Source organism: Phalacrocorax aristotelis, chromosome 1 (genome assembly GCF_949628215.1).
Source record: "Phalacrocorax aristotelis chromosome 1, bGulAri2.1, whole genome shotgun sequence".
Lineage (NCBI taxonomy): Eukaryota > Metazoa > Chordata > Aves > Suliformes > Phalacrocoracidae > Phalacrocorax > Phalacrocorax aristotelis.
Genome location: NC_134276.1, coordinates 163120283 through 163137357, shown reverse-complemented (window position 1 = coordinate 163137357; position 17075 = coordinate 163120283). Strand labels below are relative to the sequence as shown.

Sequence of the window (17075 nt, the reverse complement as noted above, 5' to 3'; positions counted from 1 at the left end):
GTCTCTAAGAAAAAAAAAGTCATACCTGAGGTCTTTTGTATGCTTTTCGAACTCTCAGTCCCAGCTTCTGAGCAAGCTCCTGTCCCAGCTGTGTGACACTTTCATCCTGGGAACAAAAACCATTGGCAGGACACTTTCAGTTTTGCTTTTGCAGCACATAATATGAAATAAACAGGAATGCAGTTATCCACACTGGGCTGTGCCAAGAAGCCTCACTTGTAGACAGCAGCAGGTGGACAATTGCCAGAGCAGCCCTAGGAAAGTCCATGCAGACCTAAGTGCTCTTGTCATTCAGTTCTGCTGAGAGACCGAAGTTGCAGCAGGACTTCCCCCTACACTCTTTTGATGCTGCAGAACGTCTGCTTCCAAGAAAGCACCCGCTCTCCAAAAGCAGGGTTCACAACTCCCACTGGCAAGATGGCTCAAGGAGTTGCCAAGGCTGGCTGCTAGCAGCGCCCATGCTGGGGGCTGATACAGCTCCCACAAGGTCCCCATGTCTGGGAAGAGGGAGACTGCATGCCTTCCTGCATACACAGCCTGTTTTGCATGTGTGTTTTTGAAGCTGAAACCAAGTCCCAGTTTCCAGCTTACTAACTACAAGGCATTTTCACTGTCTCCAGCTCTGGTTAAACAGCCTCAGCTTAGTCAAGCAGGTCCTTCTGCTTTCCCTGCTGTGTGCCATTAACCATCCTCCCTGCTCACTAACTGTCCAGGCCCACTCACACACCACTGTGGGCTTTAGACACTTCCGGGCCATGCTCCATGCCGCTGCTCCATCCTCTCCAATTCGCCTGGACTAACAACCTGCCACAACTTTCTTCACTTATTGTCACAAACAACTCTTTCGTTCCACTTTCTTCTCTCTTCCTGTTTACAAAAATATTGGAGTACTTAACAGTTTCTTCAAAGAAGAAAAAAATATCTGCCCAACCTATTGTGATATCCCTCCTTAATGTCCTAACATCTCCCTTATCTCCAACCTTGAAGCTTGCTCTCTTCTCTCTACTTGCCATGCTGGTCTTTCCAACCTCCTTCTTCCTGCAGGTTCATCCTTTCTCTTTCAACCCCTCACACTAGCTTCTGGTTCTTCCAGTCCAGAGTATCCGTAACTTCTCCTTTTGATTTGGAGTGACAGTTTTTGACTGTACTTGCTCCCCCTCACCCTCAACATTGGTCATGGCACCATCTTCTCTGAACTCAGTGAAGACAAAATCTATCTTGTCTGTCCGTTTCCTCTTCCCTCTCCATCTCACACCCCTTCAGGATATTCCTTCTCCTGAAATTGTCCCCACACTCTCCAGAGACCTCTTCTTGGTCAAGTCTCATGGTCACTGCTCCCACCTCACTGTCTTCCACCTCTGAGATCTTTCTAACACCAATCACATTTTCATTGCTGTTTGCCCCTGGGGATTCTGCCTTTCCAAACCCTCTCCCAGGTGTCTTCTGAAGTCTGCCGTTTTCTTGCTCCCTGTAGAAAACTCACCAGCAAAACCTCTGATGTCATTCCTTTTCATTGATGTCATACTCATACCTACCAGGTTTACCCTATCCAACTCCACGTGCCAACATAATTCTGAGATGTCTTCTCAGATCCCTGAACAAGATCAAGAATATATTTCTCTCTAGATTGCCTCCACTTTCCTTCTCAATAACACATAGTTAATTATTGTCCATTTTGTCAGCATGCCTGTGGTTTGGGGGTGGGGGAGTTATTTGCTCTTTGTCACCCCCAAGATCTGCCTTTAGCTTTCCTGTCCCTCAGCCAAATGCCACCCTCAGGCACGTACTACCTCCCACCTAAATGAGGGGATGCTCAACAAGGGCGTGCAATATGCTTTCCTCCAAAACCCTAAAAAACTCATGCCATACCAAAAAACGCATACCACAGAGGAGTATCAAACCCACCATGCTGGGAACCTCTACAAACTATCAGCACTGAGTATCTACAACTGGAAACAAGTTAACTCTGCTATACTGCGAGTCAACTGAGTGGGAGATCCTTCATCACTGGAAGTTTTAATATATGCTCTGCTTTGACCACAACAAAGTTGTCAGCTGTTACGGCAACGCAAGCTGGAAGTATCCGTGTGCTCCAGAGATTTAGCAGCTGGTGTAATGGAAAAAAGAGTGAGATGATGGATAGCATGACTTGCCTTTGATGCAGAGAAGGCTTATGATTTCTGTTAATCAGGTAATGAGGCAATGGGGTATGTTAATTTACAAGACTGAATTGTTTAGAACAGGGAATGCATATCCTTCCATATGGAGTTTGTAAGGCTGAACTTTCCTGCCACAGAGTAGTTTGATAAAAGTGCTTGTAGACCACAATGATTGTTATCATAATAATGGGAGAGCTGTAAACATAAGTATATGGTTAAAAAATAAATTCAATTAAGTGGCTCAACTGCATTGTGAAATATAGCCAGATACAGCTTTACATGAACAAATATATTAGATGGGTTTGTTTATAAAAGGGTTTTTTTTAAATACAGTTCTTTGGAGCTCCCCTAACATGATACCTTTAATGTGTTGTAGTCACCCTGTTCTGCCAAGTCGAAGAAACTATAATTTACAAGCTATACAAAAGGAATAACTTACTGCTAACAAGGCTTTCAAAGATTGCTTCTGTAACACTGATAATAAAGGAAAGAGAACCTCTGCTGAAGCAGATGCATTTTTCTTGTAATAGCATTACTGTGGTGGATCAGAACAAAATTTAGGAAAGACAACCAGTGCTCACTAGAATCTATCTAATCACAGTCTGGTTTCCTGTTCAATATTTGGCCTAAAAGGACACTCAGCAAAGCTTTGTTAGGAGAATATCTAGGGCCTAGTTTATGCAGATAGTCCCCTCTGAATGCAAAAATTTACACACATGTGAACATAAAAATAACTCTGACATGTGATGTTAAGAACACCTTTGCATGTCTGACGATATAAAAAGCTTTATCAGCTTGCCTTAGCATCAGCAAGTAAAACATGCGACATTTTTATCTAAAACAGTAAAAGTATACATGTTTTCCTTCCAGTGCTCCAGTTCCCATTTGTCCCATGCTCTAGTTACTCCCCTTAAACATATAAAACCCAATAATTAAAACAATCTCATGGCCTTAGTTCACATTTTGTTAGAGTAGGATTTTGCTCTTCACAAATAGGCCACCAAACCTGCTGTCACTAACCACTAACCTGGCTGGCACCGTCTTTAGAGGGTGACTCGGAAGAAGATACATGTGAGGTCAAACGTCTTAGAGTCAGAGAGACAGAATTTCTGGGCATAAGCATGTTCCCAGGAACGGCCAAGCTTCCTCTTCCACTATCCTCTGGCCTCACAATAGGCATGTTATGGAGGAGGAAGGTGGTGAGCCACAGAAATTAAGATGAGTTGCATGTCAAAAACTTACATGTGGGAGGGACAGCAAGCATCGGCTATTGCACTCATAAGCTTCTTTGTGTCTTCCAAGTTCATTTAAGGAACGAGCTTTCCGGAAGAGCGCTCGGATATTCTCCTTGTCAAGACTTAAAGCCTTCTCACTGTCTTCCAGTGCCTTCTCATACAACCCCTGCATTGAAAAGACCACCCTGAGTCAGCTGAGGCACAGCAGACCAACCCCTCCTTCTGTGTGAATGCAAATGCTTTGTCTCTCAGCAGAAAACAGGAACATAAAAGGCAGTTGGGAATACATGCATTACCTCATACACAGACCAGCGTACAAACACACAAAACCTACAGTAATAGAACATTTTGTGAAGTCTTGCAAAACTCAGAATACTTCAAAGTCAGTGAATGCCACAATTAAGGCTGCTTGAGCAACCTTATCTTGTCTCCCCCTCTACCTTGGGCATGTGACATTTGACAGTCTTTAATTATTTGGCTGCTTGCTAATTTTTTTCAGGGGACTTAGCCTCATTATGAACAGGATGGACCTGCTCTGGGGTTGTGCCATAAAGGAAAGTTGTTACATTCCTTAGGAAAATGGAAGCACAGAGCCTTTTAGAGCCTGAGAATTGCAGAATCCTTTTCCATGTGTGTCCTGAAAGTTCCATCAAGACCCTTCTCACTGCCTTCCAGTGCCTCACTTGAGGAGGCAGGAGCCTCCAGAGCAATTCTCAAACAGTATTCCAGAGAAATACTCAGTCACTACTGGAAGGCATTCGTTCCTTCCAATCTCCACATAGTACTAACTCCTCACCAATATGGACCAGAACTGCATTCTCAGTACCTTAGGCCTTGCCCCCTCTCCTTCACAACCTTCCTCTGGTCTCACAAGACAGTGCGATAGCAGGGAGATATCAGAGTTTCCTGTGTGTTATCATCAACTCCAGTGTTCAAGAAGGGAGTGGACAAAATTAATTGAAACCCCTCTTGACTTCTTTTCCAACTGCATGGCACTGCAACCACGATGTCCTCCCTGGCCCCTGGGGCTGACTTGGGAAGGTGCTCACCATGGCAAAGTAGCAGGCAGCTCGGTTGACATGCAGCTTGCACAGGAGTTCCTTTGGGATGGTCACCTCGTCGGAGGCTGCGTAATCCGCCACATTCAGCCCTTCTACATACTGTACCAGTGAAAGCTTGAAATCCTTCTCTCGAAACAAATCATTGCCCTCTGCAAACAGGTTTCTCACCAGCTTCTGCAAAAAGGCCTGGGCAGCATAGAGAAAGCAAATAGACTGAAGTGGATATTCAGAGACAGGAGAGGTTTCCCAATTTCCCATTCCTTTCCATATGCTTTAGCAAGCTTCCTGCCCACTAAGATTCTCCTCCCTCCCACCCTCGTGTAAAACTTCACTCTTTTGGTAGAGGAGAACAATCCAGTCAAATCTCCTTCCTTTTGAACTTTCAAGTGTCTTCTCCTTTCCCTGAAAGTTTTCTTTGTCAGAACCTTAAAGCTCTAAGTTATGGACAAATTGTGACAGACAATCCCACACTTTCCACTTCTGGTATGTAAACTAATGGCTGTGCAACAGAACAAATCTTGCTAACCAAAGAGTTCCCAACTTCAGAAAACAAGTTCTTCATTACCTCATAATCTTCTTGGCTTAGGGGTAATGTGGACCTGGAACAGAGAAGAGAAAATTCTCATGGAACAGGCATCCAGACAAACACAGGCTTTTGTCTGATGAAGAAACCATATTTCTGGTCCTTTGTTGATGATCTTGGTAAACTGCTGAAGAATTTACTACTTTAAAGGCAGGTGGGGGAAAGAGAACACAATTCTCTTCAGAAAAAAAGGGAGCACTGTGCTCAGTGATGGCCACAGTGATGTCAAGAGATGGTCAGGTCCCAAAGGGATTTGAGACTAGAGGAATCTTATTCTCAGCTATTTTCTGTGCATACATGATCCTCTGTAATGTGCCTTCAGCCATCCACCTCAAAAAAAACACCATCTTTGAGAAAGTCTCTGTGAGAGATTGTCATGGAGAATACAGGCATATTTTAAGTGCACCTGGCTCTAATGAGAGGCACCAAACTGGCACTCCAAGACCTCCTCAAATCCACGGTGTGACCAAAGGCACAGAGTGATAAATGCAATCACTTACCTCTGTGTTAACTTAGCCACATGCCTTTAGGCCTACACCACAAAAGGAAAGGAGAAAATACAGATCTGGGAGACCATTTAACTCCAGCTGTCTTGGCCAATGCTGCCAGGCTGTGCCACAAAACTGGTAGTGCCTGTGTGGAGAACACCTACCCCACAACAGCACTGAGACTTATATGAAAGATTTTGTTCTTCAAATCAGACCACCAGGTTTGGTCCATATGTTTTTATTTTTTTCTCTTCAAGGAGAAGAAAACAGGGTCTAGAGAAATCCTTAGCACCTGTCATGGCCCTCCTCAACTTTGAAATACAACATGTATACATGATCTTATTGGTCAGAGAAGAAACTTTTTTTTAGATTTCATCTAATCTAATCATCATCTGCTCCTTAAAATTAACTACAGGAAATGCCCTCACTTTGTAAGAAGCATTCATGCTGCTTATAAAATTGGAGTATCCCTCTTTCACATCAAAACAATGCAACAAATTACACTGCCCCTGGTTTGGAGTTTAAGATACGCTCTACAAGCATGAACAACACCCCATATTCCTAAATTATTTTCTTTCCAGTAAATAAACCTCACAATCGCCTCTCTGAAACTGAGTTATCAGCCCCATTTAGTCCCAGTCTGGGGCAAAAGTATCATTACCATGCCACAGGATATAAATACTTAACATGGAAAATTTGGCTTTTTTTCCTGTTGTAGATACACAGATTTCAGCCATAATAATGGCAGGACTTAAAGCAAACCTTAACAAAATCTACACAATATGATTATAATCTTGCTGCTTCCTTACTCACCATAGGACCTGGACCTGAGTCTGAGGCCTTTGCTAACTCAAACACTGGAGGGAAAAAAGCATTACTGTGCTTTATAAGGAAGCACTTGGACTTGTAGCTACCACATGAGCAACAACCTCAAACTCTAGAAGGCCACATATTTACAGAAGAGTGACCTGAGGCACCTACCAGGTTGGCAACTGTGAAGAGCCCAAGTCATCTATTTCTGCTATAGGCACTATATGGGGCACCTGGCTAGTCATTTACCCTGCTTTCCCCACCTACAAAATAGAAACACTACCTGCCTTTCTAAGAAAGGTGGGATAACCTTGTTGAGAGAGCACTTTGAGATCCTCACACTGAATATAAAGTAGAAGGTCCAAGTACTATTTGCATTATGCTGACTATAAAGATCATCCTGGAACTGCAGTGGAGGGCAAAACCCAAGGAAATCAAAATTATACAATTTCAAGTTTAAAGAGATGGCAGGACAAGAAGCACCCTGATGAACCACAGTGAAAATCCTCAGGGCCAATATCTCCTTCCCATGCAGCAGCCCCAAAGTGATGAACAGAAAAAACTCAGTTCCTGCAATCCTTGACACAAAGACAACCGCCTCCAAAGCCACAGGAAACAATGAGGTTGTCCACTTACTGAATGAACTGAAGTCCTTTCTCTATTTCTTGTTTTCTCTTCTGTCTCTCCATTATAGTTGCTGCAGAGGAAGAAGAAAAAAAAAACCAACACAAAATGAGTCATTATAGGTCTTGCTGGCAATTAAGCAGCAAAGTATTTTGTGTGTGCCTGAATTTACTACTAACAAAATGTTCCAGGCCAGATGCCCTGAACACCAAAGTCCATGATTTATCCACAAAACAGACACAGGATGACAAGCAGCTCACTACCAAGTATCTGCTTTTCCTCACATGCCACTGCCAGGATACACGGGTAAAGAAGAATTATTTCAATATGAGCTCTCTACTTAGGACTGCCAGTAAATAAAGCAATGGGAACCAACTGTAGTCAAGACTGCCTCCTAAGAAAGAGGGGAAAAAAAATAAATCAACATTTTCCCTGCACTGGCAGCCATTTCAGGAATTTGTGCTGGGACCCTCCCACGATAAGCAATTCTGACCACTGTTTATCTGGGACAGATTTAAACTGGTTTACCGCTCGGCATACGAAACAGGTAACCTATGTAAGGTGTCTGGAAGCATATCACAGAGAGAGACCCACAGGAAAAAGATGGAATTGCTTGCCATGGTCCACATGAAAGAACAGTGATGAATCTAAGCAATGGGAATTTTGTGCTGAAAATCAGCAGGCAAGAGCAGTGGAGACTTGGGAATGCTCCTTTGGAGAGGGAGCAGAGCCCTATCCTGCAGTGTTTTAAACTGGGGTGGGCAGCACTTGAGGAAGACTAAAGAGAGGGTTATCCCCACCTAGCCCACAAATGGGCACAGTAACTTTTTTAGGTTTGACCAAATCCAGTCCGGGGCTCTGCGAGTGCTGACAAGTAAGGAGTGTGATGGAGCCATTTTGGAGCAATGTCCCTTTTCTCAACTATAATGTGTTTGAATCACACCGTTAGATACATGAGCTTCATCCCGTGTTTTGTGAGCAAATCTTGGAATGGCTCCTCCCTGACCTCTCCCCAAGGTACACAGGTCTGCCACACAAGAAAAGAATAAAGAAGGGGAGAAGGGATGGCACTTTGTGGCAAAACAGAGTTGCTGGTGACAGCAAATTTCTCAGCCTTGCCATCAACCAGCTGTGATCACAAACAATACTCAGCAGTTGAGTCATGGTAACTCAGGGACGAAGGCAGCAAGCACAGAAACACCGATACGAGATGGAGGTGAAGACACTGTGCCCTCCCAGTATGGGATCAGCTCTGAAGAGACTAAGGGAAAAACAAAAGTAATTTCTCTGACTCTACACTACAACAGCTTGGAGAGCATTACCGCCCAGCTCCATTTTACATTAAGACCATCCCTACTATTCTAAGGTATCTTACCGTATCTATGGCACATTCAGCCTGGCACAGGGTGAAGCGACCTTTAAGGTACATGAAAATCAATCCTAAAAACTCAGCAAGCCCATATTGATTGTGCTCTGTGCCATGCAAAATGTAGAAGAATTAATACCTGCCCTTTACCAAGAAGGAGAGTTGGGGGAAGGGGGAAAGGCAGAGCGAGAGAAAGACCAGGAAGAAGGGGTAGCAGAAGGAAGCAAGAGCTCGAAAGTACACTGTGAAGTTTGTAAGTCATCAGACATGAAATTTGAAGGCAATCTGGTCCAAGCAGCAGGTAGAAGATTTTAAGCAGCTGCATTTGGAATGGCATGGGCAGCACAGCAAGAAAGGGAAAGCCAACAGACAAGGTAAGTGATGATCAGCATCTTTATAAAGGCTTTTAGCAGAAGTATTGGAGAAGAGCAGGTAGACTTCAGTAAAACACCAACAGAAGGCCTGGAATGATTTATAAATAACCTGGATAATGAGCAATCAGGAATAAAGAAGGAAATTTAACAAGGAGACTGTGAAGTTAATATGATCACTAACGTTACAGGCCGACAGGCTCGGGGGGTAAAAAAAAAAAGAGTTCATTTATTTTACATTTCTCCTTGCATGAAATTCTGCAAGGACAGAAGAAGTAAGAGAGAACAGTCAAGGTGAAGAGGAGCAGTAGGAACCATTTCCACACAGACAGCAGTGAAAGCCATGAAGGAGGACAGAGCAACCCCAGAGCACTGTAGGGGAGAACTGCGAGGGCCATCAGAGACAAGGGTGAGGAAAGAGCCACCACGGTAAATGACGAGAGATTAACTAGGGGAGAGAAAAGGAGTTAAAAGGTCAAGGGGACCCTCACAAAGGCTGATGGGGGAAAGGACAGGGAGGAAGGAGGGATTTCTAGCTGTCTGGGCGCTGAGTGCACTAACAGGCTTTAAATGCCCCAAACATCCTCACCTCAGACCCCCACCCACACACCCTCGGCCCATGGTCCAGAAGCTCCATTTAAGATCAGCTCCAGGCATACTGCCTCATCTGAGCCATACTGTAGGTGCAACTGTCCTCAGTTGTATCTTCTGGACAAACATTGGACCTACACTGTAGGCAGCTTGTCTCCAGTCCTGTCTCTGGCACCACCTGCTACTGCTGGACTCACTGGGCAGACCCTAGACCCAATTAACCACCTCATCCCCCCTGGGACTGTTGATGTACCCCTGCTATCAGCATGTTGTTCTGCCTGCCCTGTTCAGGTACGGTGGTACTGCACCCTAGTTAACGAGGGCACTGCTGGTGGCTGCCATCACCTTTGGCTCCTAGCTTGTCCTTCCTGGAGGAATAGCCCTGCTCTTGCTGCTCCCTGACATGAGCCATGCTGGAGAAAACAGAAATCAGGGAAATGAAGCAGCAGCCCACATATCTGATGAAAAGGGAGATTGTTGATGACTGTGGGGAGCAGCTGAACACTGGCTGGTCATCACAAAGTCAATGGCTGCACTCCAAAAATTCTGTGGCACACCTTCACAATTGTGTACATCCAGAACACAGATTATCACCTTGAAAAGCTTCTGATACGCACAGCCCACTTCAACCTCTGCTTCTAAGCTCAGCTCTTAGAACACTACTGCAAGGAGCAAAGAAGAGATCAGTACCTGTTCTCACGGCTATCCTGACCCCACTGCCAAAACATCCTGCACAGCAGGATGTGGGCATGTGTTACAATGAGAACTGGCTACTGTTGCTTGCCCACAGACAAGGGCATTCAGACATTACTGACCAAAGCTGGAGTGGAGCCAAAGCACTACAGGGAAAGGCTCCAGCATGTCTCCTTCCTAGTGTTATCCAACTCCTCGTGCATCCTGGAGCTCCCCTTCTGTTTCTTCTCTCCTCACCACCATTGTCACTATATCCAACATGTATATCTCCACCTTTGCTTCATGTGAACAGCTGACCAACATACTGCGTCTCTGTAAGTCCCACAACTACCAGCTACAGTTCTGATGCATGCCACAAATCCCTCATTTAAAAAAACCCTCTGTGCCCTGCATGGTGTTTAATCTCTGCAGTACTACCCTCATCTTCCACAGTGAATACCCTCCAACCCAACACTCTCCATTGCCTTTATGTCTAACATAAACCACAGGCCTGATCTCCCCTCCAGACTGTTGCTCCCTAATACTGCTCCACATTCCTCTCTCCTTGTAAGTGGGTGACCAGCTTCATCTGCTAAAGCTCCGTCACGCCTTCACGCTTATGTCATGACTTTGCAGATAAGACTCATCTCCTCATAGCAACACCCTCAAAACGCACACAACATGCTGCTGCCCTAACAACTTCTTTCAGACGTCTCAGGAACAACCACCTTTCCCTTTCGATATCACTCCATGCCAGCACCCTCCTTCACACATGGCAGACCTGTCCCCCATCCTGCCTGCCCCATCGCTGCTGGAGGCTACTATTCAGACTCCTCTTTTTGCTCCTCATGCCTCCTCCCTGGCAAACTCAGGTCACTTCTGTCTCCCCTCATAGTCCCAGCCTCTTCACCATGTCTCATTCAACCCTTGGACCAAGCCACATACCCATTACGCCAGCAAACCCAAGACACAGCAAGCCACCCATATGTGCAACACTTCAGTTCTGCTGCACACCATACCACAGCTGATGCATAATTAATTTCAAGCACAGAGCCTATCTAGCTTTTGTTTTCTCGGTCTTTTAAATATTTTTAGAAATACAGCGGAAAACATTTCATGAGTAGTGTGCCTAAGCATCGGGGGTTTTTTTTTCCCCCTGGACAAATTTGTTTGTCCAGACTTGTCTGCTGAAATCACCAGCAGAATTCGAATCCAGGGTTTTTATATCCCTACTACAAAGCTCTTATCCTTTCAGTCCAGACATGTTTATCCTCTCTGGTCCAGCATCTGGAGAGGACTTTATTCATAGTTTGTATAGTTTTTCAATGAGTTACAAACTATTTGCCAGACAGAAATAAAATACTGCAGATAGGCAAAATGGTTTTCTTGCCCTCAGAAGGAAGCATGACCCAGTAAACAGAATGACTCAATCACAGACTGAGTAGATTCACTCTGTGAGACACTATGAGATGAACAGAAAGACTTGAATTTATCTTATCAAGGACAGGGAGTTATTCCTGACCCTGCCAGAGCTGCATTTGGGCAAATGTTTTCGTACAATATTTCCGGGATGGCAATGAGTTCACACTTGACCGACTTTCAGGCTTTGACTGTAACCTTTCAGCCAGAAATTAGCACACTGAGATGCAAGTGGCAGGTTGTTGAGCTGAAACAGGAGCTCATCCCCAGGCTGTGTGCGCTCTCCTCCAGGCAAAAGGCTCCAGGATGCACTAGTCTGCAACATGGAGTTTTTTACTGACTGCAGTTTGGCCAACTGGGTGGTGCAGCAGAAGCGGTAACTGGACTCACATCAAGCAGAAGACAAGCCACACAGCCCACTACAAACACGGGCCCCCACTCACTCCCATGGCTGCTTTCTGCCATGCCCCACTCCCTGGGTTTGAACGCTTCTCACAGCCAACAGCTCTTGGGGTCCCCAGCACCATGCTGTGCCCACCAACTCTAATGACTGTGTCCCTCTACACACTAGCCACCCAAGATACCTCTGTGGCCACTCTCCCACAGCCTTGCACCCTGCCAGTCCCTCTCCTGCCCTGCAGCAGCATCAGGGCAACTGGCATCAGGGTGCCATGAGCTTCACCCAACAATACCTCCAGCAAATGCAGGGTGAGGCAGCAATGACCCCCTTGTCCCCAGCTGAAAATAAAAGTGTCAACCAGGTGTTTTCCTGGGAAATGGATGGAGATAGTGGCCAAAGCCTCAAGAGACCACCCTGGCCCCCATCACCCCATTTTCCACTCCCTCCGCCCTTGCACCCCACACATAACACTCTGTTTACTTCAGGCCACCCACACATAACACCACCATGTACTGTAGGCCACTATTCCTCCTGCCCCAGACCTCCGGGCCCTGCCCAAAGGGCACTGCAGTGCAGCCCGGGGTGTGAGGAGGGGGTGAGTGGGGTGATGCTGCCCATTCCTTGGCCACTTGCTCTTGGTTTCGTGCCCGGCCAGCTCGCCCTCCCCTGCCTCGCTTTAAAAATTAAATGCCGGGGCCAGTTCCCACACGGGTGGAGTGGGAGCTCCCGCCTGCTGCCTCCCCGGCCACCCCCGGCACTAGGCCGCCGATCCCCGGCCTTGCCTAGCGGCCGTCGCGGCCCAAAGCGCCACCTCGGCCGGCCAGGGCGGAGAGGGGCCGGCGGCGCCTCCCGCACCCCCGCGGCTCGGCCGGGCGCCGGCACCCCGGCATTCCCCCCACCCCGCTCCTGCGTGGAGGGGTTTCCCGCCGCAGGAGATGTCCAGACTTCCCGGGAAAAGGAAAACAAACCAAAACATATTCTTCCTCCTTCCCCACCCCCCATCCGCTTAAATAAAAATCACACATCTCAAGCAGTCTGGTAGGCGACTTAAAAAAAAAAATAAAAGATAACCTCCCCTGCCACCCGGAAACTGTCTAAAGCATTAAAAAAACTGGGGGGAAAAAAAGAAGAAAAAAAATGAATAAAAAAATTCCACAACCTTCTTATCTGATAAACTTTACAAGCCCCTACGGAAGGTGCATCTGAAAAGCTATTCCACAAGGATTTCTCTGCTGTTTCATGGGTTTATACCAAACAAGAGGGGGAAACTGCAGCCTAAATACGGATCTGAACACAGCTCTAAAACCTACAAACCACAAACAGGCACAAATGCAATTAATACTAAGTTTTTAATATAAACCCAGGGGCTTTTCTCCTAGCTATCCACTTTTAGGCTACTACCACATTTTTTTCCAGGGGGTGGGATTAGGATCTCTGACAATTGTTTTTTTGCAAACCCCACATTTTTGGCGGAAGAGGGGGTTAGCTTCAAAATCTCACCCATATTATTTTTCACCACTTTTTTTTTTTTAATTTGCAATTACACAACATTTCATCCACGCAGTTACTATCTGAAACCTTTACTTTCTAATGAAGCAACATCCAGATTTTCTTGTTTCTCAAGTCCACCCCTTTCTACATACACAAACACACACCCATACAGAATTGGTTTAAGACAAAAATAATCCCCCCAAAATAATAATAAAGGACTCACCTCTCCTTGGGATTTCCCCCCCACACTATGTATAAACTTTCCTTGATAAATGGTATTGTATTACTAGAGATATTATTAATGTATTATTACTAGAAGTAATAATAATAGTAAGTGCTATTTAATTATAGAAGGCAGCATTCTGCTTCTGGATCGGCTGCCCCTGCAGCTTCCTCCATGTGCCTCCTGATCTCTTTACTTTCATTTCCAGGTCTCGCTCGCTCGCTCTCAGCTGCACCACCAAGAGAAAATGCCTCCCTGCATATCCTCTGGGCCCTAGAGGCTACCGCTTTCCATTACAAAAATTCACAGATCTTTCCCTTGTGGCTGGTTTTGAGATTCTTTAAGGTGAATTAGGTTTAAAAAATATATAATAAAAAACGAAAGCGCTTAAGCAGTCGAAGCTCCGTTCTTATTTTAATGCAACGTTTTTCTTCTTCCTGGTTGTCTTTGCTGTCACATAAAATATCCCCCAAAAGAAAGCTGCCTCTGCAGAGCAATTGCATGCATGCAAAGCACAGCAATAAACTGAATTACAAGACACCCCCATAGGATTATCACATATGTGAAGCAGTGACCCTTTGCCCACCCCCCTATACGTTTGCTGGAAGGGGGCCAGAGCTGTTGCTTATGCCAGAGCAATTATCTATTCCAGCCAGACCTCATTTATTTTACCCCGCACTGCTGAGGGGGTTCCCTGTACATAAGATCTTCTGAAAACATAAATCTTTGGGGGGGGAAACATTCATGTATGTATATATAACTTACTATATTATATACTATTGTGTATTATACAATATATGTATATGATATATATGTACATGCATGTATGTTTTTATATTTATGTATACACATATGAGTTTAGGCACTTTTTTGGAACCAGAGTTTTGGCTTGTTTTCGTGACAAATCCCCCAATATTTCCAGAAAGTGGACTGAATCTCCACAGAAGCCCATGCCAGCAGTGCCCCAGGAACGGAGCTGCCGATGGGAAGTGGGGACCCAGCGGCACACGTTATTCTATCGTGGGAAATGGTTGTGAAGACAGAGATACCTTAGACAAGGGTTGATCCATCCCTGCCCAGCTGCACTACCATTAACTTCAAATAACCCTCTGAGATGAGTTTTATGCTCGGCTCACAATCCAGCCTCCCTGGTAGGATAGGTTTTCCTCTCCCTGAAGGATTGTGTCTACCACCAGATCATAATTTCCAGACCGACACTGGTTTAAATTATCACCTCTTTTCTAGTGTAATCGGTGACGTGTTTACTCCTCAGTGTCTTGCTTCTCTATTTACAGTGACCCAAAAAAGTGTCACTTTGTGCTTTGCAGCTAAGCAACTCCAACAAGATTCAGAGGCAGGTAGAAGGTATCGTCTGAAGTGTACTAAACTTGTTTAATATTTAAAACATGTTGATCAGAAAAAGAAAGACTTTATTATATTGAGTAGGATTGGCTTCCGGCAGATCTGTCAACATAATAAACCGATAATTTATTTAATACAGGCTGTGAATTGTATAATGTACCATATAACACTGGAAAACACTATCTTACGCACTGCACAATATTTAATCACAATGCACTGTTTTTTAGATACTCATTATGGTCCAAAGACTGCTGTTATTCATGGGTAAGACAGTGTTTACTTTTATTATCTTTTCAGCAGATTCGTTACCTCTTATTTTTAGGCAATGACACTGTGACAATGAGTAGGGTCAAACCAAGCTGGGCTCGCTGCCATAGAAGCTGCTGGGCAAAATGTACACTAAATGACAATCCCTGTGGAGGGGTGACTTTGGGCAGAAGCGGAGAAGGGCTGGTGGGGGGAAGTAAACACGGGGAGACCTGGCATGCCAGATCACACTGGGAGGGCAGCATCATGGAGCCATTAAGCATCAAATGAGTCACAGAGCCCAGGACGCTTCCAACCCTGCAGCAGCTCTGAAAGGCAAGACATTAGAGCTGGGTGAGGAGAAGAGGGCTTAGGAGGAGCTGAGCCGAAAGAGGAACAAAACCAAAATATCCCCAGAATCAAGAGTTATTTTGGAATAAGCACTGTTTTTTAATTCAAGGACATTCATTTTCAAGACTGCGTTTCCCAGTTGAATATCATGTTATACTTCCCTTCAGACCAATTTCCTTTGCCTGTAAGACCGAGAGGTGTCCTGCAACGCCGTGATCCAGCACGGACTGCTCCTCTCATGAAATAACATCTTTACTTAGTGGTTAACAGGAAGATTTTCACAATTTGCAAGCATGGTTATCAAGGTCTCCTGTGCAGGTAGTCAGCAGAGTCAAAACGCCACCAATCCCTGCTACAAACTAGTTACGGTGTCATCAAAATTACTTTGATTTGTAAAGCTGTTCTTTTAGAAGGAATGAATCTGTGGATCTGTGCTGCAGTGCCACAGTCCGCCTTGGTTCCAATATAGCTGCATCCACAGTTAAAGGCTTTACTCTCACCTCTCTGGCCCAGTTAATTAGCCGTTATTTGGGAGAGTGACAGCAAATGGGATCAGATATATTTGATATGATCCTGTTTATTGCTAAAGATTGCAAGGAACTAATAACAGGTGCCAAATTCTTTGCTTGTATTTTCCAAGTTCAAGGTCTTCCTTGAGATTATGTTAATTTATTCCCTCATCTGCTCTACGTTTTCTGGCAGCTTTACACTTTTCGCATACAACCATAATCTAGTCAGCGCCTCAGCTTAATTTTCTCCAGTTGCAAGAGAAAATCCTCTTATCATTTATAAATTAGCTTTTCTCAAGTTCTCTATCTGGCTGCTGTACCGGTTTCTGGCTTTTATTCTTTCAGCTGTTATGCTCCATAAAGAAATTTAATTGCCTTTTGTACTCCCCTGGAACCAAGAAGGTCTTCCATGCCCTTCAACCTCAACGCACAGCCTTCCAGATCACCCAGCATTGCTAATTACTGACATTCCTTTCTTGGGTCCATATAAACATTTATCTTAAAACCACTGTTGGGAGAATTGTGAGAGGATGAAAAATGTCTCTTACAATGTTTTGGGCCCAAAGGGCAGAATAAATCCAGCCTATTGCCTGTCTCGGTGCTGAGCTCACCAGGTATCTGCAGCTGCCACCTGAAACGGTACCTATGCCAGTGCCTGCAGGTTGCAACTCGGAGAGAAGGGATTGGGTTAAGAGGACCTGTGCAAACACACTGAGGTAGCAAGCAGGCTTACACTCAGCCCGCTCTGTCCCATCAGATGTGCTTTTACTTTATCTATAGACTTTATATATATTATTTTTATAAAACGTTTTTTATATTTCCATAAAAACATCACACATGATGCACACACGAAGCTGTCAAGCAAACAGATGCTTTTTGCTTCCTGAAGCAAGGATGACTGGCGCGCCTGAATGAAACGCTTTCCTCAGGCGTGAGGTTTGACGGCGACACCTCCGAGACCGGTGCCGCCCCTGCCGCGAGGGCAGGAACAAGGGCCGGTGCACCTCCCGGTGCCACGCCGCCCCCGTCGCTCGCCAGGACGCGGGTGGGAGAAGGCCCGGCGCGGGCCCACGCCGCCTCCTCGCCGGGTGGCTCCGCGCGAGGCACGCCGGGT

General features: G+C 45.3%; 1 protein-coding gene across 9 annotated transcripts in view; it reads right to left on the bottom strand.

Moving 5' to 3' along the window:
- The window catches only part of ZC3H7B (zinc finger CCCH-type containing 7B), a 50131-nt gene extending 36421 nt beyond the window's left edge, over window positions 1–13710 (bottom strand). For 8 of the 9 annotated variants that reach the window (XM_075078077.1, XM_075078095.1, XM_075078119.1 and 5 more), the window contains exons 1-6: window positions 13494–13710; window positions 6973–7033; window positions 5021–5054; window positions 4444–4641; window positions 3402–3560; window positions 26–106 (exon numbers count right to left, since the gene is read on the bottom strand). In XM_075078077.1, coding sequence (XP_074934178.1) covers window positions 26–106; window positions 3402–3560; window positions 4444–4641; window positions 5021–5054; window positions 6973–7025 — 525 coding nt within the window. In that variant the 5' untranslated portion in view covers window positions 7026–7033; window positions 13494–13710. Of the gene's footprint in view, window positions 1–25; window positions 107–3401; window positions 3561–4443; window positions 4642–5020; window positions 5055–6972; window positions 7034–7913; window positions 7988–13493 lie in introns of all 9 variants that reach the window. The other variant, XM_075078086.1, reaches the window with a different exon arrangement.
- Window positions 13711–17075: the final 3365 nt, after the last annotated feature.